Genomic DNA, 22,826 nt, shown 5'->3' with positions numbered 1-22,826 from the left:
AAGATTTGCCATGTGCTGTTGAGCACTGCCAAAGTTGGATGATGGATATGAGCAGTGAGGGCCGAAGGGATGGGAGGACAGGTGATTATACTATTCTGCTTTTTGTGATGGGAATTCCAGAAATACACTGAAGTTTAAAACAAACAAAAACAAAAAAATGTCTCAAATTGAGAGGAACTGGGTGCTGGTTTGAGTTCTAATTTGCTTCGTGTGCCAGGTATTGACTTAAAATTCATTAGGCCCTCTGTTTTCCCATCTGTAAAATGAAGGCTTGATGACTGTGAATATTGAGTTACTTGTAAGCACAGTAGTACATTCTTATCCACGGGGGATATGTTCCAAGACCCCCAGCGGAAACTGCAGACAGTACTGAATCCTATGTATAACGTTTTCTTCCTATACAGTTTAATTTATAAATTAGGCACAGTAAGGGGATATCCGAATTGCCAGCATCATTATTCTCACGCTTTGGGGCCTTTATTAAGTAAAATAAGGGTTACTTGAACACAAGCACTGAAGTAGAGAGTCACAGACAGCTACTAAGTGACTAACAGGCAGGATACACTACACAAAAGGATGAGTCATTTTGGAGTAGAACAACGAAAGGTTTCATCACAATACTCAAAGGGTGTGCAATTTAAAACTTAATGAGTTGTTTATTTACAGAATTTTCCCTTCAGTATTTTCAGACTGCGGCTGACCATGGGTAACTAAGACCATGGAAAGTGAAACCCCAGATAAGGGAAGAAAGGGAGGACTACTGCATTCGGGCAATAGACTGCCTTTGGAATCATGCCAGTTTTTTAATCATTTGCTTTTAAATAAGATCTAATTGATGGTATTATCTTAAATTTCACAATTTGTTTTCCATGAGTATGGTTCAGACTTAAGATAGAAAACAACCTCACTTCTAAATTTCAGCAAAGTGTTCTCCCAACATTTCTTCTAATACTCTTAAAAACACTTTAATTTACTTACTTAAACACTAAGCAAATTCATTAATATACCTAGTTATAAATTAAGGCAAATAGATTGCTTTCCAGAAACTTTAATAATTCAAGACACTGCATACAATATTGTATTTCCTACCATATGCATAGCACAGTTTACCACATCTTTTAGATACCTGCTATTCTATTTTTTAAATGAATGCAATGAAAGTTTTCAGTAACATGACTTTTGGAAAAAAAACTTTTAGCTAGATTTTTTTTTACCAAGTTACGATTTAATATTTATCAGATGTGTAAATATACAAACATGGTAGCAGTTTAAAAAACTTGTGAATAGTTGGCCTTACAAAATTACAACGCACTGTAAATAAATCCTTCCCACATTTTATACAAACTACATGATTTTGATATACAAAGATTCTGTTTTTATTACACTGACAATGTACAACCAAGACTATTTACAATGCAAAAAGTATATAAACCACAATTTAACATTCTGCTACTGGCAGCCACTATCGTTTCGGAGGTAGCTTTAATTAAACGAAATGAACAGAAGCCACATTTCCCAACTTGTGTTCTAAAAATAATTTACATAAGATAAAAATTCATTATATGCACATTATATACAGTTTAATTATTAAACTGCAATCTAGCTTAATGGTTTTTAGTATATCCTGAATAACTAATATGGCAGTGGGTTTGCTACTGATTTAGCAAGTTGTTCAAAAAAAACATACTGAACTTTTTATAACTTTAAGACTCCACGTCATGACATGTCAAAAGTCCATAGATGAGAATCAAGTAAGAATTTTTAATTTTTAAAAACAAAGGCCTAAGTTTTGTTCCTTTTTCTTTTCTTAGTGACGTAGTATCTATTTTGTCTCACAAGAACACAGTTTCCGAGCTGTTGCACAGGCTCTTGTAAATCACAGTCAGTGGAAAAAAACGTATGGAACCTTCCACGCCATAGCTTAGGTTCAGGAGAATCCAGCTCGCTAAGAAATCAATGTAAGTGCTTTGTGTCCTAAGGACCCAATTTCTTCCAACTGAATGAAACCATTTGCCACAGTTTACTTTCAGTATAATTCAATCTATAGGTAGCTAATGTACCAACAAAACTGGAAGGTACTGGTAGAGCCAATGATACTAGGAAGTGTTTTATCAATGAGAACATTACACGATCAAATCCCTCTGATGCTATTAAAATCCCACGTTAGTAGTTTCGCCAAATCTACTAAACCCACCCAAGCAATTAGCCCTTTACTTTTTCCTGGTAGTATGATCACAAAACACTGAAGAAAAAATTACTGTGATCAAAACAAAGCAATGTATAATGACTGAAAACAAATGTATTCGTCTACTCTTTTAAAAATCTTAACAGTTGTTAATATTGTTTTAAAAACATCTTCAGGTTTTAGGTGTTATAAATCTCTTAAACTTGATGATTCTATTATGCCAAAGATGGAAATAGGAAATGCAAGAAGGTAATGCCTACATACACTCTCAGAGTCTTACCTGGGAGACAATCCCTTTTTTTGGCCCTGCAGTAAGTTGTCCTGAGATTAATGATGAAACATTAGGTAAAATTAGCAAGACTTTTTCTTCAGTTATGCAAAAATCACCATTTAAAATATTCTTAAAAAAATATTAACAGCTGTTCTTTATCGTGCTTAATTCAGAAATAGGTATAAATTTGCTTCTTATGGATCAGAAAAACCTAACGTTATATTGCTGTGATATACATAAAATCTTTTTCAAGTTATAAATTTGTTTCAAATAGACTACCCATTGCTTGGACACTGTGTTTTTCATCAGTTGATAGTTTAGGCACTTGTTCTTTGAAAAGGTCTGGTTTAAGAAACAAACTGCCACCTTCCTCTTCTAAGTGACACCAGGCAGTGATCACAGAGGTGCTTCTCAGATGAAGGGTCAGACTAGGGTTCATGCTATCAACACTGTGGTTTCGGTTCATGGGGGAAACAGTCACAAAGACATCGATTCAGTCTTTCACTCTTGGTAGATTGTAAGCATAGCGCACCAAGGGGAACCCTCGACTCTGGTAGAAGCAGGCTCGCCCACAGGCCTGCACCTGGTCCGAACTGTCCGAGACAAAGGAATCTTCTTCATCCGCATAGTCGGAGTGGGCAGACTGCGTGCCGCAGTCGGACCAGTAGCCGTCCGGTCTTTGGCAAGAACCCACTGCCAAGGCGGGACAGCTGTGCGATTTTATTAAGTGTTTGCAGGACGCGGGCTTTGTCAGGAGAAATGACTCGCAGCAGTCACACACGGTCAGGTGACCCTGCAAGTGCGAGTACATGCCGCAGTCGTAGTAGAAGTCCTGCTCCACGCAGCCGGCTTGGCTGCCGATGGAGATGGACACGGACCCGCTTTTCCTGGTCATGTGTCGCTTCAGTAACTTCCAGTCTTCTTTAAACTTTGGGTTGAAGAAAACATATAGGACTGGATTCAGGCAGGCAGGCAGTGGGAAAAATATCAGAGTAACAGACTTCATTATTTCGGGGCTGATGGAGATGGCCGTGATCAGGGGCGCAAAGGAGAAAAAAGCTACCGGGCAGAAGAAGATGCAGTTGGTGAAGATGAGCCAGGCAACGTGCTTAATCGTGCTGGAGTGGGAGTTCTCGGACAGGTCTTCTTTCTCCAGGTTGCAGTAGAGTTTAGTGTAGATAATGGCCATTAATAAGAATGCCAGCGAGTTCAACAGCACTAAGGTGACGGTGAAGCCTAAGGACGGCGTCTCTCCCGTGGGAAAAGGCAAGCACAGGGGGGAGGCCGAATACTCCCCGCCATGGAGGAGTGGGAAACAGCCTGCCACCGCGGCGCCCAGGAAGGCGAAGAGCGCAGCTACCCGGAACTGCCTGAGGTGGCGGCTCTTCCCATTTTTCATCATATCTTTCGCAGATAAGCTTCTTTCGACCGCTGCTAACATTAATAAAAATATGGCACTTTCTGAGGAGAAAACGGCAAGAAACCCGGCTATTTTGCAGCCGCTGCCGATCTCCCACCAAATACCAAATTCTGCAAATCGGCCCCAGGACACGGCATCCAGAAAAGTTAAGATGCCCGTATAGGCTCCCATGAATAGGTTAGACACAGATATGAGGCCTATGAACAGTTTGGAGGAAGACAGGGATGTGCACGATGCAAATGTTGTGAAAATGACGAGCAGGTTGAAAAACAACGCCACCAGGAAAATGAACCACACGGTAAGACGGATCATCCAACTTCCCAGTAAATACTCACAGGGCTTAAAAGCACCTAAAACGAAAGAGAGAGAGAGAGAGAGAGAAATAAAAGGCAATTTAGAAAAGACCATATTCTGTATGGTATGGCTGGAGCGAGAAACTTAAAAGATAGTGAATCTGGAATAATTAATCTGCTACCAAACTGAAGTAAACCAAATTTAAAAGACTGCCATCTCTTAGACATTTTTGTAACTGAACTAGGCTATTTTTAAAATTTATTTTAAGATCATATTTCAATATCTATTTATTTCATTTCTTTTACTATTTGGCAAAGCCATACCGTGATATTTAAAAGAAAAATTTCACTTTCTCTTATACCTAAGTTAATATGCATAGCACCATGTCTAATACAGGAAAGGGACCTCACATACTGGAGACTTGGAATCAGATAGACCAGGGTTTGGGTTTAGGGTTCATAACTTTCTGCTCTTGCTTGAGAGGGCAACTTGAACCTCTACAAATTTCATTGTCTCACTTGTGGATAATAACACCTATTTCATAGAGTTGTGTAGTGTAAGTAAAACGACATACATAAGGCACTCAAACGGGCTACTGGGTACTTAGCTGGACTTCAATAAATGTTAAATCCTTTTCTTCTTCCTTCCTAGTCCTAATAGACTTTACAATAATTATGTATTATATGTATGTATAATACACAAATTTTTTACACATTTCTTATTGCTTTCAAAAGCAATCTGATGAAGCAGGTTAAGACAGGTATAATTATCCCCATTTTTCATCCAGAGAAACTGAGATTTCAAAGTGTCTGGTTGACCTGACAAAGGTCATTCAGTAAGATAGTACAGTGAGAACTAAACCACATTGAAGTTAACTAGTCATATAAAGCCATGTCCAATAAAACCCTGCATAACTTCAACTAGGATTGCAAGGACTAATTTAGTAGCTGAGTTATACATTCTAGTAACTGACTTCGGCATGCTAGTTATGTCCCAAATGGCAACTGTCTTATTTAAAAGTTAGTAAAGAAAAACAAAATTTTGTCTACAAAGCACAAGAAAACTATGTATTACAATGCCTAAAAGACACATTCTGATTTATCTTTGTGGATTGTCCTGAAGTTTGATACCTACTGTAGGCAGCTTAGTCACTGAGATATTCACAGACCTAACTACCCAGCTTTGTACCATTTATATTGATCTGACTCGAAAAACTTAAAAAATTTTTTCTAATTAATTTTTTTATCCTCCCCCCCACCCCAGGGAAGTGTTAAAAGGAAGCTTTCACCTTTATCTCAGTATCTGAACTCATCCTTCTGCAAGGAACAAGGAACAGCTCATCTGACCTGGGAGGACGGGCCACCTCCCTTTGGAAAGTGTTTGACTAGTGGGTGGAGTTACGTTCCCTCAAAAGCCTGGGAGGTCGGCCCCACCCAGCCTGTCTTTGGAAACCTGCTGCCTCCTCCAGTTCCAACAGAAGGTTCCTGCTCTCCTCCGCTTCCTGCTTCTGAGTCAGCACAGGGGCCTCTGTGTTACTACAGTTGAGTAGAGTGAGGAGGCAGGCCTGCAGTTCACTCCCATTGCAGCCTGGGGAGATGAGCTCAGACCAGCTTTCCCCCTGGTTGACCCCCGAGGTTTAAATTCAGTGTGGAAGAAATGGAATCTCTGCATATTCAGGTCAAGCCACCCCCCAATAAGAAGTTCCCAGATCATCCTGTGTGATTGTATTAAAGAAGGAATCTACCTCATAGCACACAATTTAGCCACTATTTAAATGCTTCTTTACCAGTAAAATTCCAAATCCAGCTTCGCTGATAGATTAGGTAGAAGACAATATCACAGTCACAACCAAATAGGCGGTGTCAGTTTAGTAACTTTCCCAAGTCTAATAAAGTTCAATGAAATAAAATAGAAATAAAAGGAAAGGCAAGGTTGCATTAAAAAAAAAAAAAGAGGGCAGGTGGGTAACACTAAACATCCTTATAGACCAGTAACTTCCAGAACTAGACCTAGGGTTAAAGTTGCATGAAGAAGGAGCTTCTCCATCCTTAATGTGCACAACCCTCCTCTGGGGAGCTTGTTAACACAAAGATCTGAGTCACTGGATCTGGGCCTGAGATTTTGCAAGAGATGCTTAAGTGCCTGTATACAGACCACACTTGGAGTCAGGCCTTATGAAACCAGCTCATCCCCCTCCTGTTACAGAAATCATTATCTATCCCCGGAAGTTTTAGACGTACTTGCCTAATGTTTGTTTAAAGTGAGAAACTGCAGCCAAACGTGTGGGGCTTACCTGTCGAGGGTGTACAGTGGATAATGATTTGACTGTGTTCCTCACTTGCAGCGCTGCTTGTGACCCCTGCTACATCAGCGGGACCTGAATGTGTAACACAAACTGTGTTTAATTCAAGCTTCGTGCAATTCGAAAGAACCGGATTTTCCTGCAGTCTTTCCTCTTGTACATGTCATACATTTAAGTTCAGCTTGCAAGAGGCTTAATATCACATAAAAGATGTCAGGTACACAGCACACGGAAGCCATTTTTCAGATTTCATATTGCTCCTTTACAAACCGTTTACAATAATAAAGACTTTGATTAATGCTGTAAAGAGTGTTCTATTTTAAATTTAAAAGTTCATGCACTTGCCTTTATCCTTTGCCACACTGTGGTCTTGGAGGCTGTTATCTCCTGTGTTTGAATGTGTGTAAGAGTCACAACCCCAAAATGCACAGCACTGATAAGCATATGGTACAGATAAAGACCTAAAAAAAAATTGCAAAATCTACACTGAATACCAACTTCACAGACATGCTTTTCTTTTGTAAAAAGAAAATACTTTGAGCTGGTCACTATCCTGTCTGGACTCAGTTTCCTCATCTGAAAAAAAAAAATGCTCTGGTATCAAATGACACCATGAGTTTCTCCATTTATATAAAGTACACTTTTAAACACTGAATCTAAATTAGGCCAGATTCAAAATGTAATGGAAGTAGTGCAATTTAAAGTAAAATCTTATCAGACTCCTTTTATAAATGAATTAACCACACCCAGTTTATCATATGAAACTGATAGTTTCATTTAAAATTAATGTCCCAGGTCACTTGTGACTTTACACCATTAAGTGAATTTGTTTACATACGTATAATGAAAATATTTTTTCTCTTCCCCCACAATAATATTCCCAAGCCCTCTCTCTACTTTCTCTAATGAGAACCCCCCAACTCTAATGTCTCTATTAAGTCCCATAACATTGTATCTGTTTTCTGAAGGTTCACGTGTCATTTCCGCCATCTTGTTACAAGTGACAAATCCCACTGTATATACAAAACCGTTCCGATGAAGAGTTGTATTATCTCTCTAACAGCATCCAGGTCTGAAATGCATGTTCTCCAAACCTATGCAATAATGCTCCTGTTCTATTTTTTTCCCAAAATTTGTGAGGATAGAGATTGAAAATACTCTTCAATGATAGCCTCTCAGAAAATCTGGGAACCACAGCAAAAGCACCCAGGACACACTGTAATTTGGAGGCCTACCAAAACTTCCACAGAAAAGAAGAATAAGCAAAAACACACCTGAGATTAACAAAGTCTTTTGCTGCTAAGGCTTCTTTCAGCTTGAAGTTGCCCACAAGTTTCAGCTGATTCAGCCCGTTTAGGCCTTCCGTTGGAAATGACGTTAATTCATTGAAACTTACATCTCTAAAACGTGAATGAGATTTCAAATTAATTCCTAAGACACAAATCACACAAAAACATCTGTACGTGTGTTAACATCAGAAAGACTAGAGCACTAAGATGAAGTTTAGGTGTGCGGATACCCTCTGAGAAGCTGTCACTACATCATAGCAGGTTAGCATTTATACAAGGGAACACTAAAGAGAAAAAAAGATTTTTTGACAGGGTAATGCTAAAACACAAGTTACTGCAGACTCTTTCCTGCCTTCATGATACTGCTAGCCTAAACCTGTCAACTTACAGGTTAGTTATTGACCCAAGCTTGGCGAAAGCTCTGTCGTGAATTTCATGGATCAGATTTCGACTCAGATCCCTGCAATTATAGAAAGAAACTATTACTCTTTTCCAATAAACCCAAAACACAGTTACTTTGACAAGGCATTAGAGTCTGCTATAGTCACAATAACCCTGATTAAGATAACAGAGGTCTTTAATCTTGCTCAACAACATTTTTTATGTTTATGCTGAATGCCTCCCCTTCACAACAATCTATTTCTTGGAATGTGGTCCAGGTAGCAGTCATTCTAGTTGGTATCTGTTTCAAAACAGTTGTGAATTTTCTCCACCTTATCATTCTGGTACCAGTTCAAAAATATAAATGATACGATATAACCTTTGGTACTATTAACCAGGTGAGGGAAAGCTCAGCACCTGACAAAGCTGAGAATACACACAGGCTTCGTGTTATTTGCCTTCTCAAAGGTTAGTGATAAGGCCGTTGAGGGAAGACAAATAATCAATGGGCAAACAAGAGCATTCCAGAAGGGCCTCAGATATCACTACTTCCCCAAGCAGGAAATAAAGACCATATCAACACCAAAGCCACATACTATACTCAGGAACACACCCTGAGGACTTCTGATATTACAGAATTAATGAAACAGAGAAATAATCTGAAGTCACACTTACAACTGAGCCTTAATGGAAATGTAAAGACAGGGGTCAATTCATTCCACGACACATCTCCTGTATAACAGGAAAATTCGACGAACTTGGTTCCAAATCATGAAAAGGCCCCTGGGTTTTCACTGTTGTCTCTTATCAGTGCCCGAGAAGTGACAGCCGCGAGGAGCCAGTCCCCTTCCCCACTGCTGCCCAGACCCACAGTTAGCCTGTGAGCAACCCAACTACCAGTAAAATATTTTCTAGTAGAGAGCGTGTTTAACTTCTTAATGGGGATCCACTAGAAAATAGGATTTTAATATATGTAATATCACTTCACTGTCAACTTTTCAAATTTTTTTTGTATTAAAAAAAATCGTTCCCCAATTCAGTGTATTGTCTTTTATGCGCTGAAGTTCTATGGAGGCAGTGACGTGGTTTGTCTCTGTCACCACTATATTCACTCAAATATACACTCGAATGCAAGTCACTTTTTAAGTGAGTGCTTCTGCTGCACATTAGCTATATTTGCCAGGACAGATACCCCGGTGTAGGGGTCAGCAACCTTTTTCCGCAAAGGGCCAGGCAGTGCATACCCTTCACCTCTGGGGGTCACATTGCCTCTACTGCAGCAATTTGATTACACTGTAGTATGGTGGAAGCAGCTTTAGATGATACTTAAACAAAAGGGCATGTTTGTGTTTTAATAAAACTCAATTTCCAGAAACAGGAAGCAGGCTGAATCTGACCCATGGACTAAAGTTTGCTTACCCCCTGCCCTAACAAACTGACAAACTTCATTATCAATACTTGAAAACACACAAGATGCATTTCTCAGGCTTTACACATTTTACCTTTTCACTCACAAATGGACAATCTCATGAATGAGCTAAGGTTAAAAAAAAAATGCTAAAAGGAAATAATTTATAAAGTACCACATGGCAAAGTTTGAAAAACAATATTTATGCTTAATAAATCCTATCTTTAAGTATATCCACTAACATGGGAATTATAATGATATATTAATTTATAGCTTGACAAAAATTTTATGTATCTTGAATAATCAGAGAGAAACTTACAGAATCCTTAAAGATATCAGGCCTTGAAAAGTACCTTCCTTGATCTGGTGGATCTGATTACGTTGCAAAGAACTAAAAAAAGATATGAAAGATAAATGAAAAGAGAGAAAAAAGAGAAAAACACATTTTCTATTTTTGAGAAATAACTTTATAAAAATATTTTCAATGGGGGTAGATAATTAGGTTTATTTATTTATTTGTTTATCTATTTATTTATTTAACAGAGGTACTGGGAATTGAACCCAGGACCTTGAGCATGCTAGTTATGCACTCTACCACTGAGCTACACCCTCCCTTGTAAAAATAACATTCCTTAATAAAACTTTTTCTAAGCTTAAATATTCATTCATAAGTAATATTAATCGATCCTGTTGAAAGAGAACTGCTGGCTCCTCATCTATAAAATGAAAGGGCTAGACTAATTGGTATTCTATCCAAAATCATACTGAGAGTTTAAGGAACACTATCTAAACTCCTCATCACCCCCACTCAGGGGCGAGCAGGAAGACAACACAGTGAGAAAGGATCCGGGACAACACAGCTATACCAAGCAACATGGAAGGAAGGTTAGCGGAAGGAGGCGATGAAAACGGAGATACGGTTGCCCCCCTCTCCCCAACTCCCACCAGAGCTGTCCTATAGAGCTGCACAGCAGACATCCATGTCTGGTTTTCCCTCAACAGCCAGGACCAGTTTGGGGTTGGATGTCTTTTTGTATACACTACCCTCCCCCCATAGTGTCTCATATTGCCTCATAGAAAAGTGCCTAATAAATGCTGGTCGCATGAACACACCTGGTACAACTGGACATTTATTCATAGAGAACACCCACTTACATGCATTTCTAATTTCTTAATGGGAAAGCCATTTATTTAAAGTAGGAAATGCTCAATGAATTAACAATAGACCACAGCAAAGAGAGTAAATCAAAGACCAACTTACATTTCTTCCAGAGCATGGCAGCCATTAAAGCTTGGAAGATCTTTTATATTATTGTAAGACAAGTCCCTTAAAACAATGGAAGTTAACAAATTAATTATGTTATCAGAATACAATATTAACAGAGTTGTACCTGGAAGCATTGAAAGCAGTTTAAGATCTGTAATAAACAGATACGGCTGAACAAGAAAAGCAACTGTCATTTTCTAAGACTTGTAAGCTTTCTAGAGCACCTCAGTGATAGAACACAACAGGCTTAAGACTAGCAAACTTCAAGTACATAATGTTGAGCATAGACAATATAAAATATATTTTAAAACATTAAGGATAGAACACAAATAAGAAAAATATAGTACAAAAATACATAAAAATTATGTTCAAATGGTAGCGCTGTAGATTTTTAAATTTACATGTTTATAATATAAAAATATATTTAGATATTATATTTATATTATTTATACCATAATTATCTATATATTGCTTATATCATAAATAATTTCTATGTTGTTAATGAAAAGGCTATAAGAGGAGTGGTATGCACACTCACATTTTTAAAAATATTTATATTAAATAAAAAATCAGGACTAGTTAACTCTTACTTAATCCCACTGCAGTATTTCCTCAGTGGCGATCACCGTGTTTGATACTCCGTGACACCATTTAATTACTTGCTTGATCAATCAGTCACTTATTTTGTTGCTCTCTCTCTCTCCACTGAATACTTATTAACAACTTAGTAACTTAATTGTTTGTTCTTGTGACATTTTTACATCCTTTATTTACTTTTAATTTCCAGGGCAGCTTGGAGATTTTTTGGGAAGGCTCCATGCTTAGTTGGTTCCTGATCCAAGAAAGATTGGGGCTCTTACTTAGGTTATGGATGAAGGAGCAGCATACAGAGACCTAACCACCCCCTCCACCCACCCCAGGGCAGCCAGAATAAGGACGAGGAGTCAGGATAAGAAAAGAAATGCAGAAAGAGCCTAGTTTGGTCTGACTTTGTTCAAAGTCAAGCCACAAGATGTAAGATATACACATAACCGTAAAACCAAATTCAAGTAAACATGACCTATCCATGGGGGCTACTAAACCACCTGCTCATTTCCATGAAGGGAACAAATGCAAAATACTTATACCTTGAAACAACCTAGTGAAAATAGTTCATTAAACATAAAACTCAACACGTGTGAAGTACGTAAAAGAAAGGTACGAGAAGGGAAGAGGAACCCAACTTACAAAGTCCGAAGCATCTTCTGTTCTTGGCACAAATTACTGGATATGCTGCTTATCTTCGTACCTGTTAAGGTCCTGTGGAAAAACATTGTTTATCTAAGAAATGATGCAAGTTGAGATGGTAAACAAAATGCTACCCTCATACGGAAAAATAAATATTCACATATTTGCATACAGACTTGTCTGTAGGTCCCACTGCCTAATCACTCCCTAAAGTTAGGCCTGTGGGAAGGTGAATTAACCCTAATACCCACATCATTTTCATAGTAATGCAGAAAAGCTTGTGACATGAGATGTTACTACTGTCCAGACAACATGTGAACCAACAGAAAAAAACTAACCCCTAGTCACAGCCTGACCACAATCACCTGCAAGTTCTGTCCCCATCCTCACATCCAGAACATTCAAAACCAACTTAGCATTCTGCCCCCAAACTTTATTTGCATCTTTTCTTTCAATCAACCTGGCTCCATGTTTTGAGATTTTTCTCTTCATCCTCTCCCTTTCTATGTCCCCATCTGCAGTCAGTCACCAATTCTTGTTCTTTCTTCTTCTGGGGGTCTCAGCATCTGACCTTTTCTCTTCATTTTTACGGCTACTGTGCAGATCAAGGGTAAAATGATGCAGAGAGGGGTGGAGGGAGCTCAGGTGGGCCACGTGGAGGAGCTCCAGCAATGGGTTGAGGACACAGAACTCTCATGGTTAAATGTGTTCATTCATCCAAGTGGAGTATTCCATGGCCTCCATACCATTCCATCCCCAGTCTCTCTTCTTACCCTCCATACACCGCCTCCTCCAGCATTTTCAACACCCCTAAACTGCCTTAAGAGTCAAGTTTAAATGCCTTAGCTCAGTGCTTCCCAACTTCTTTTCTTACGTCTTGGCACACATGAAAATTGTCACTTTTATGTGGCATACTGTGGTGACGCTCATTGTGGCAAAGACCCCAGCCATGTCAGGCCCTACAGGGCTGTCTCGGGGCGGGGGGGGTGCTGAAGTCATTAAGGTCTTAGATGCACCTGCAGCCCGTTCACAGACCACCACTGAGAAGCTTTGCCATAACCAAGTGTTCAAGGTTTATCATTTTAAAATTACAATCCAAACAGATTTCCAAATTTCTCCATATCATCCCCCATTCTAATATAAACAAGCAATTCTAACTATATTTGATCATCTGTATGCCATACTTGAGTACATTTTCAGGATTCCCCATTTTACTAAATCCTGTCTTTCTAAATAAAAGATTCAGCTCTGGGAAACTTGACAGCATCCAATGTTGAAACGTTTCACCTCTTCCATAAAGCCTTTTCTCACGTATACGTTGACTGCTCCACTTCTGAATTCCTAGAGCGTTGCTTCTAATCTGGCACTTACTTATTGCCTTTTATTTTCAGTGACCTTTTCAGATCTTCTCTTCACATAATAGGTTATATTCTACCTGCACTGGCTGACTTCAGACCCTATGGATGCAAACCTCCACGGATGATATTCACAAAGCAATATTTAGGAATCAACGTTAACTCAGCATCATCACCAAAAAGCACTGGCAACCCACTAGCAGGCCTGTGTGTTATCTTTACACAGCCCCTCCTCAAAAGGTCACACTCACAGACTCTCCAGATGGACAGTTCCGGTCAGGTTGGGGAACTGCTGCACCATGCTCGCACCGCGAATGACTCTTTAAGAAATTGGGAGAGAAAAGGTAATTTAAAATAAAAAATTTTCATAGATAATATTTTCATTTTATTTTTTAAGCAGTTTAAAATTACAGTACCCCTATACCTAAAAAAGAAGATTAGTTTCATCTCTTGATTGTACCCAAAAATGTGATCATTTTGACCAAGTGTTTATATAAATAAGAGCCATCCTACATTTTCAGAATTGACCTTTGGACTTCCACCCAAGGAAAAGAAAATAAAAGATTTTGTTTTCTGGAGCTACGATAACAAATTCTAGTTTTCCATTAAAGCAATTGTGTAAGCATTCAAGTTTGTTTTTGAATTTCTATAATACTTACAAGGAATGCAGATCAGATAAATTGTGAAATGCTGTGTTCCCCACAAAAGATAGAGGATTATCATACAAGTGTCTGTAAAAATACCCAAAAGAAAAACACAAAGTTTTCATACGTTTGCCAGTACGCCAACACTAAATCTATGTTCACAAAATTCATATATCTAACAGCCTGAATTTTCATTCTTCATCCAGATGTCTGGCATCATACAGACATTGCTTTACAAGATGGCATATTAAAAGAAAATTTCAAAACTACTTACATAGTTCTTAAGAGTGGATTACCATCAAATGCTCCATCAGGGATAACAGAAATAGAATTACTGTGAAATAACCTAAAAAGATAGGAGAAAAATATTTTGAAACACTTATCCCCTTGTGAAATAAGTTAAAACCCAAATACCTACTACTGTTCAGTAGGACATAAAATACAGCTGATAACAACTACGTGAAAACTTCAAAAATGTGGGGAAATTAAATTTTTAATTCCATCTCATCTTTTTCAGGACCATACCTAATTCTTTTTAAACCCACTGCTCAACCTAGTATCTGCCAGGTCCCTTACATACATTTAGCTTGTTTCATCCTCAAAGAATTTTAGACCACAAGAATCATAAGGTATTCTAACCCCAAATCTCTCTCAACATCACCTGCATTTAGTCTTTGAGCAGTGCATCTTAAGAGTGTTAGCTATCAACTCATGACACACAATCTCCGTTATGCCATATGCATTCTTATCTCTGACCCTGACAAATCCAGCACCTAAAATCCTCCCTAATCTCTTTCATTTACTCAAGTATTTCCATTCTTTCAAGTCTAGTCAAACTCCTTCTCTTCAGTGATGCCTTTTCCAATGACTCTACACCTCAATGAGGTCTTTTTCTGCAGTGATTTACCTACCCTACTCAGCACTTATTTCCACCTAGAAACTGCTGTCTGTCTGTCTGTCTTATGTGGTCAGCCTCCCCAGTGAGACTAAGACCACAGTTCCTACAACACAGAGTCCATAAGTTGTGGCTTATTTCACCCGAGTCCAGCCCTACACAGTAATCTATGATCAAAACTGTCTGTGTTAGCCAACACAATCTATACTGTATGATCATGTGTGTGTATGTGAGCGTATCATGGTCTATATAATGGAACAAAGATGTTCTATGGTCTTATTGTTGGAACATTAAATGGTTCTAGGGCTATTCAGGCATAGAGAGGGCAAAGCAATACTCACAGCTCTTTCAGGCTGGGGAGGGCTTTAATAGCCTGAGGAAATTCCCCCAAGTTATTATAATTCAAGTCCCTAGAAAAAAATTGGGAAAATACATAAGAATGTTGAAGAGTGGTCACAATTTATTATGTACTTTGGTACAAATCGTTTTTTTTTCTTGTTAAATCACATCCTCTGGATGGTACTCTTTCTTCATCAACCAATTACCATTCTCTTTAACTAAATGTACACCTTTTCTTAGAATATTGAATAGAAAGAAAGAATCTTAATTCTTCTCTGATGTTTTAGGTCAACAACTTTAAACGTTGAAAGAATTCTCAGAATCATATATCACTGGTACATTAAAGAAACAAATCATCTGAGTAACAGTTCTCAGGAAATTCATCATAACATAGAATTTATTGAGTATCCATTTGTAAACGACAATAGCCTGAAACTGAGGATTCTATTTGAGGTTCAGAATGGCTTCCTGAAATTCTGGTGTGAGAGCAGCTGACCTCATCTCTACCATCAGCAGGATGACCTGAGATCAGTATGAACAAGGAGAAGGACCAGGATGGGTTCATACAACTACCGTCCTCAAGGAGGTGACAAACTGTTGGAAAAGCTGCATTAATTAAGAGAGAGAAAAGCCATAGTAATCTGTACTAGAAAATCAATTCTGAGAATGTTTAAACTTTCATTTCTTTTAACCTTAAAGAGAATATTAGCTTATGATTGGCACAATTGATTTCAAATGAGAGCAAAACAAAATCAAAAGTCCAGATCCTTGGAGACTTGTTTATTTTCCTTTTCTACATAGGGGGGAAAAAAGGCAAATCAAAATTTGACTGGAAAGAAAAGGTTTAATTTTAGTATAGTTGGAATAGCATATATGGTCTAGGGTCAGAAGGCACGTCCAGTCTTCTGTTCCACTGGTATTTACACACTTTGAGAAGAAGGACTGGGTTTGGCAGTATCTTCTTCAAGAGCTTAAACTTTCAAATAGCCACTGATGTTTACTATCCTTGAGGAAAGTGATAATAGATTATTAAAAGATGTTAAGTCTTCTCATTAACTGATGGTTAACTGAAAAATTCAATTAAACAAAATATTACAAACCCTAAGCATTCTAATCAGATGTTGCAAATCCATCTAACTGGGACATTCTCTGAATCATTTACCATATCACAATAGAAAATATTATAAATCTCTGAATAAAGGCAACTAATACTAAACTAAAACAACAAAAAATAAAGATCCTACTCTTATTATATATTATACACAGCTGCACAATGTCTTTGCTCCTATCATGGTGCAAGGGACAGTTGAAAACAGTCAGAATTTCCAAACACTTCAGCAAATAGATACAACAAAAATATCTTAAGCAAAATGGAAACCTCCATCGCATTTAGCATATGAAAGCAGAGATAGTATTTAAACTCACTGTTAACAATTAGTAAGGCAACTGAGATCATGGAGAAAACAAAGAAACAAAAAAACTTGTCCAAAATTAGTTTTATAAGGTTCAAAGTTCCAAAATTGCCTATCATACATTTCAACAAAACCAAAATTTTTGAAAAGGTATACAGCTTGGCAGATTGAGCTGCTTTTCCCATGTCCTTTTGTAAGAAATATCAAGTTGAAACTTGCGTGCCATTTTTAACTAGAAACCTAGATTAGTTTTCATGACTGTGTTATTTGAAGGCAAAACTTTAGTCATGTATTAAAGCAAATTAAATAATGAGCTGAACTCAAGACCCTTATTTTTTTCCTTCTTCTGCACTGAAATGCCAAACTGCACTATCAACATCCCAATGCGATTGTCCAAGATACAAATAAACTTACAAGGTCTCCAGATTATCAAGTCCGTCGAAACAGTGTTGACCCAGGCTTTTAATTTTATTGTTATGAAGATGCCTATGGAAAAAAGTATCAAAATGACTCTAGCCTTACCCATAGCAACTATCGTAACATTTTAGATGTCTAAATTGGTATAGCTTAAAGGAATGGTGCAGCTAAATATTGCAACACTTGGCTAATGGAAAACAAACAGCATTGGGTAGTTATCTCAAACAGCATTGGGTAATTATCTCTTGATAAACACTGCACAGACTTGGATTCACTGAACATAGGATGCTAATGGAAAAGGAACAAATCTCTAGTGGCAAAAGGGTACACACGTGGAAGATTCTTGAGTATTTACCCATATCCAAACAAAAGTTTTGATGAGCTTTTAATTATATGAAGCAAAATTTAGATGAGTTCTCCTATGGGGAGGTGGGGTAAACGTCAGCTTACACCAGTGCGAATTGGTAACAGATTTATACAAGAAATGCCACTTTATTATGTCCAAATTTTCGAAGATTAAAAACAACAATGAATCACATACTCTATGAATAGACAGGATGGTAAAAACATGAAATATCACTGACACTTCGTTTCTATGAGCGTCTCCAAGAGGATTCCGCTTCTTTTAACATTGAACACATTGCTGAGACACAAGTAAAAGCTGTACAAGTGTTTGCTGAATAATCCACTTTCTTCTCATGATTACAAATGGCCATTTATCTTAGATTCCACAGTTATCATCAGATGGTAATTTTTAAAATTATTCTTTGTATTTTAAAAAGTCAGCACATTTAATTTTGTAAAAAAAAAAGGCAGATCCCCCAAACACTAGTTCTCCAGAAGCATACTCAGTGAGGTACTTTCATAACAATCTGTCACAAGAACTCTGCTTTTGCCCCTAAATTAACACCAAAACACAGTATTAAAAGGGGGGTACTTACAGAACTACCAGACTGGAAAGGTTGGTAAATGCAAAATCAGGGATGCTGGAGATTTTGTTGAGAGCCAAGGTCAGAGCCTGCAGAGTCGGCAGATTGCTGAGTGGATGCACAGGCACCTCTGTCAAGCTGTTGTCATCCAGCCACAGATGCCGCAGCTGGGCGAGCCCCTCAAAACTGTCCTCGGGCACCGAGGTAATATGGTTGGCATCTAAACGCCTGATGGAAACAAACAACCCCGTTCAATGATGGATTCTAGCGGAATGAGTCAAGGAATGGGCACGTAACACAGCTCTCAGAGTTTTCCAGGAAAAAAAATGAGTTATAAAAGTGACCAGGGCCACAGCATCCCTGCCTTCTTAGTTTCACTAGAAGTTCTCCTAAAATTGAATGTTTCCCCAACCAGCATATGAAAGGTACTGGTTTCCCTTCATTCACAACAAAAGGATGCATAAAAATCTGAATCCTTCAAGAATCTTTGGCTAAGCATGATTTTATCGCAGAATGATATGTTGGGGAAAAAAAAAAAGAAACCCACAAAGCTCAAGCTGGGATTTTATACTTGAGAACGTGCTTATCAAAAACACAGAAAAACAACAAGAGGAAACTAAGTTGAGCAACTAAGCTATTTTACTTACAATTTTATAACTAATATTTCATATTAAATTTAATTGCTATTCTGACTTGGTACCAAAGGGGAAAAAGTAGGAATTTATTTATAATTTTTCCTACAGCAACAAACCATTTCAACAGATTCTCACCAGTCAAGTTAAAAATATAGGTGTCATGTTCATAGCAGCACTATTTACAATAGCCAAGACATGGAAGCAACCTAAATGTCCATCGACAGATGACTGGATAAAGAAGTTGTGGTATACTTATACAGTGGAATACTACTCGGTGATTTAAAAAAAAGAATAAAATAATGCCATTTGCAGCAACATGGATGGAACTGGAAATTGTTATTCTTAGTGAAGTAAGCCAGAAAGAGAAAGAAAAATACCATATGATATCACTTATATGTGGAATCTAAAAAGAAAAGAAAGAAAGAAAAAAGAGGACACTAATGAACTCATCTACAAAACAGAAACAGACTCACAGACATAGTAAACAGTCTTATGGTTACTGGGGGAAAGAGGGTTGAAAGGGATAAATTTGGGAGTTTGAGATTTACAAATGTTAACCACTATATATAAAAATAGATGAAAAATTTCTTCTGTATAGCACAGGGGACTATATTCAATATCTTGTAATAACCTTTAATGAAAAAGAATTTGAAAATGAATATATGTGTATATATGCATGACTGGGACATTATGCTGTATACCAGAAACTGACACAGTGTAACTGACTATACTTCAATTAAATATATATATATATATGTATATGTGTGTGTGTGTATATATATATATATATATATATATATATACAGGCATCAGGTACTGACAAAGCAATCCTCTCCTCTACTCTTAGAACTAAGTATGTTTGAAAAATTAGTTTGTCAAAATTAACAGTTATTTAAAAAGGGCAAACTGTCTCTAGGAAAAATTAAGTAGCTCCTCCAATCAACCTTATTGTTGCTTTAGAGTTTCTTTGATTTGTTTTTCCCCCAAATTTTGGAATTAAGGGCACCTTACTAATAGGATTACTCATACTTAAAAATTAAATCCCCAGCTGAAAATCTAGGTGTTTGTGTTGACACAACCAGGCATAATTGTTGGAATAACTGCTTGTTAACAAAAAGACAAGCTAGTATTAATATGATGAGGAACAGTAGGCACCAGGCAAATGACAGCTTTCTTCGCAAGTCCCTGGTTGATATATCTTCACTATAAATCCATCTCTCACAGGCGTGGACCACTTGGTGAAATTAGGGCACACAAACACACACAAATGGGTGCAAGGTCAAAATGGCAGCCTGTTTTTAAAGAAATCAACTTCAGCAGCTTTCAGGTCCAGGACATCAGCGTGGTCTCTGTGCCTCCTGTGTCTCCATGCTGCTCCAGCTTCGGTTCCAGCCATAACTGTCCCTTTTCCCCTTCACGCATGTGCTGAGTCCCCACTCCCATCCAACCGCCCCAGCCCCGGATGCAGTCTCCTTCCCAGAGGCAGATTAGCTGGGGTCACAGACCCCTGCTCCTGGTGAGGATCTGATGGATGCTCTTTGTCTGATAGTCAAGATAACCAAAAGAACATTAGAAAAGGGGAGATCTTCAGAAATTGCACAGCTGCCTTAAGAATTCACTTAGAAACAAACAGTTTTAGGCTTGTTTATTCCTTGGACTCTGTAGAACCTACCACTGAGAAGAGACAGGCATCCTTTACATAACAGACTGGCAAAGTCTGGCTACAGAGCTGCTTACCAGATTTGCTTTAATGAGTAGACAGGAGATTGTTCAACCACTCACACACGCGCACACACCCACTTCAAAACCTCAAGGAACTTCTGATTCGGGAGAGCGAGAGAGATACTGAACATAGAATCATACAATTCATCATAAAATGTAACTAATAGTGCCATTAAATTCTACTTGTAGCTAATTTATCTGCAATTCATTCAACACATGTAAATGAGCATCATGTGAGGCAAGAAAGGTAAAAATGGTGAACCCGACGAGCGTGAGGAGACTGACATTCCAGTGGGAATATACAATATATATATATTTATAATTTGATATGATATGATATAATATAATATAATAAACAAGCTGAAAAAATGACTGTAGAGTGTAGAAAGTGCCATGAAGTAAATACACAGGGAACTCAGATAAAAATTAGCAGAGGCTGAGGGGGAGGGTAGCTACTTAAAATGTGTTGATCAGGAAACACATCTCTAAGAAGGTGCCATTTAAACGGAGACCCAGAGCGAGCGGCAAGGGGAGCTGGGCAAGGAGCATTCAAGGGGATAGAAAGAGCAAACAGCGAGGGCAGAGACTCAGGAGCAGAAACCAGCTGTGGTCCCAGCAACTCCCAGAGGGGCCGAGTGACTAGAACACAGGAGGAAGAGAGTGTAGGCGCCAGAGAGACACTGATGGGGATGTCAACAGGGGCCAGACGGTGCAGACCCCCACAGGCCAGGTAATGGGTTTGGACTGTATTTTAAGAACAAATTGAGGGGGAGGGCATAGCTCAGTGATGAGAGCCTATGCTTAGCATGTGCAAGATCCTGGGTTCAATCCTCAGTACCTCCATTAAAAAAAAAACGTTAAAAACAAAAAACAAGTTGAAATCCTGCCCCAGTTTCTCAGCATCACAACAGTTTAAAAATTTCAACTGCTTATGTTGTAATAATGAGGATAACGTGCACTCTTATTCAACAAAATAATGAGCACTGCCCCCCCAACATACACACCCGCAACACTCCACCGACATTAGGTCGTCTCTGTAAGTGTTTCAGTAAGATGTGCTTCCAATTATAAGGTAAAGAAGTACTAGGGATGTAATGTACAACATACATATAATTAACACTGTTGTATGTTATATATGAAAGTTAACAGAGTAAATCTAAGAGCTCTCATCACAAGGGAAAAAGAAATTTTTCTATTTAAGTATCTATATGAATTGATGGATGGTCACTAAACTTACTGTGGTAATCATTTCATGACATATGTAAGTCAAATCATTATGCTGTACTCAAACTTATACAGTGCTGTATGTCAATTACATCTCAAAAAATGGAAGAAGAAGAAAAAAGATGTGGTAAAATACTATAATATGCAAAGTGGTCTAGACTTTTTTAAAACGTAAGTCCAGTGTTCTATACGTCATTGAGGCTCCTGCAAAATTCTGTGCCACACACCACACAGAAAGGAAAGGGGTGGTCTTAAATGACAGCAAGAAAACCAGGTGAGTGTTGCACTAAGCTAGAAATGAAACTGTCTTCTATGCACAGTAATAATACAACAATTAATGCACAGACCCAAGTTCCTCGTTAAAAAATGTCCCCAAATTGTGAAGTCACACATAAGCAAGAGGTCAAAAGGAAGAACTTTGGGAAAAATGGAACCCTTAAATAAGAAGTTAATGAGGAAGAGGATTTTGTAGTGACTCAAATGGTTAATCCTTATGCCTCATTTCACAGGTGGGTGTTGGTGGCACACCCATCAATGTAATGAGTTTGCACTTAAACTGGGATCAGTGTTTCACAGAGAAATGGTTTTAGAAAGCGTGGCTTTGTGCTGACCTACACTATTAATTATTCATCCTAACAGGTAAAAAAAAAAAAAGTGCTACAAATGATTCTTTCAACAGATGCAGTAAATGGCATCAGATATTTCAAAAGTGAAGAGATTATGTGGTTTCAGTTATTTTACCATTTTGACTCCAGTCGGCAAGAGGTAACTATTGCTTTCAGTGCACTTCAGTTGTTCAACAGTTGACAATTTATTAGATGAATTCCCTTACTATTTTCATCTTTAAAACACGCTTCTAGTCCCTATGCTCAAAAGCCTGTTTTATTTCTTACTGAGACTCACATACTTTTTTTCCCTGCCTTAAATGAAATTACAGTAACAATTCTATACACAGATATTTACTGATGAATGTCTATGTTATCATAAACGCTTGTTCTGAATAATCAAAACTCTCCCCTTTTCTCTCTATTCCTAACATATTAATAATGTAAACATTATACTCTTATACTCTGTTACCAGTTTCGAGTTTAAAACACTTAAGAAATTCTGTTGTTGTAGAAAACCTAGGACATTTGGTCTTTGAAATCCTTTAATATTCAATATAAGCATAGACTAATGTAGAGAAAAAAATTCTAATGGAGAAAATTCT

The 22,826-nt window shown here is 37.9% G+C and overlaps 1 protein-coding gene across 1 annotated transcript in view; it reads right to left on the bottom strand.

The window, feature by feature from the left end:
- Positions 1 to 631: 631 nt before the first annotated feature.
- LGR4 (leucine rich repeat containing G protein-coupled receptor 4) overlaps positions 632 to 22,826 on the bottom strand; it is a 93,345-nt gene continuing 71,150 nt past the window's right edge. Inside the window, exons 5-18 of the mRNA XM_031459859.2 lie at positions 18,048 to 18,263; positions 17,104 to 17,175; positions 15,280 to 15,348; positions 14,318 to 14,389; positions 14,059 to 14,130; positions 13,651 to 13,719; positions 12,045 to 12,116; positions 10,812 to 10,877; positions 9,870 to 9,941; positions 8,150 to 8,221; positions 7,747 to 7,872; positions 6,818 to 6,933; positions 6,464 to 6,547; positions 632 to 4,226 (exon numbers count right to left, since the gene is read on the bottom strand). Coding sequence (XP_031315719.2) covers positions 2,950 to 4,226; positions 6,464 to 6,547; positions 6,818 to 6,933; positions 7,747 to 7,872; positions 8,150 to 8,221; positions 9,870 to 9,941; positions 10,812 to 10,877; positions 12,045 to 12,116; positions 13,651 to 13,719; positions 14,059 to 14,130; positions 14,318 to 14,389; positions 15,280 to 15,348; positions 17,104 to 17,175; positions 18,048 to 18,263 — 2,455 coding nt within the window. The 3' untranslated portion in view covers positions 632 to 2,949. The remainder of the gene's footprint in view (positions 4,227 to 6,463; positions 6,548 to 6,817; positions 6,934 to 7,746; positions 7,873 to 8,149; positions 8,222 to 9,869; positions 9,942 to 10,811; positions 10,878 to 12,044; positions 12,117 to 13,650; positions 13,720 to 14,058; positions 14,131 to 14,317; positions 14,390 to 15,279; positions 15,349 to 17,103; positions 17,176 to 18,047; positions 18,264 to 22,826) is intronic.

This window comes from Camelus dromedarius, chromosome 12, assembly GCF_036321535.1.
Source record: "Camelus dromedarius isolate mCamDro1 chromosome 12, mCamDro1.pat, whole genome shotgun sequence".
Lineage (NCBI taxonomy): Eukaryota > Metazoa > Chordata > Mammalia > Artiodactyla > Camelidae > Camelus > Camelus dromedarius.
This window is presented reverse-complemented; position numbering and strand designations above follow the sequence as displayed.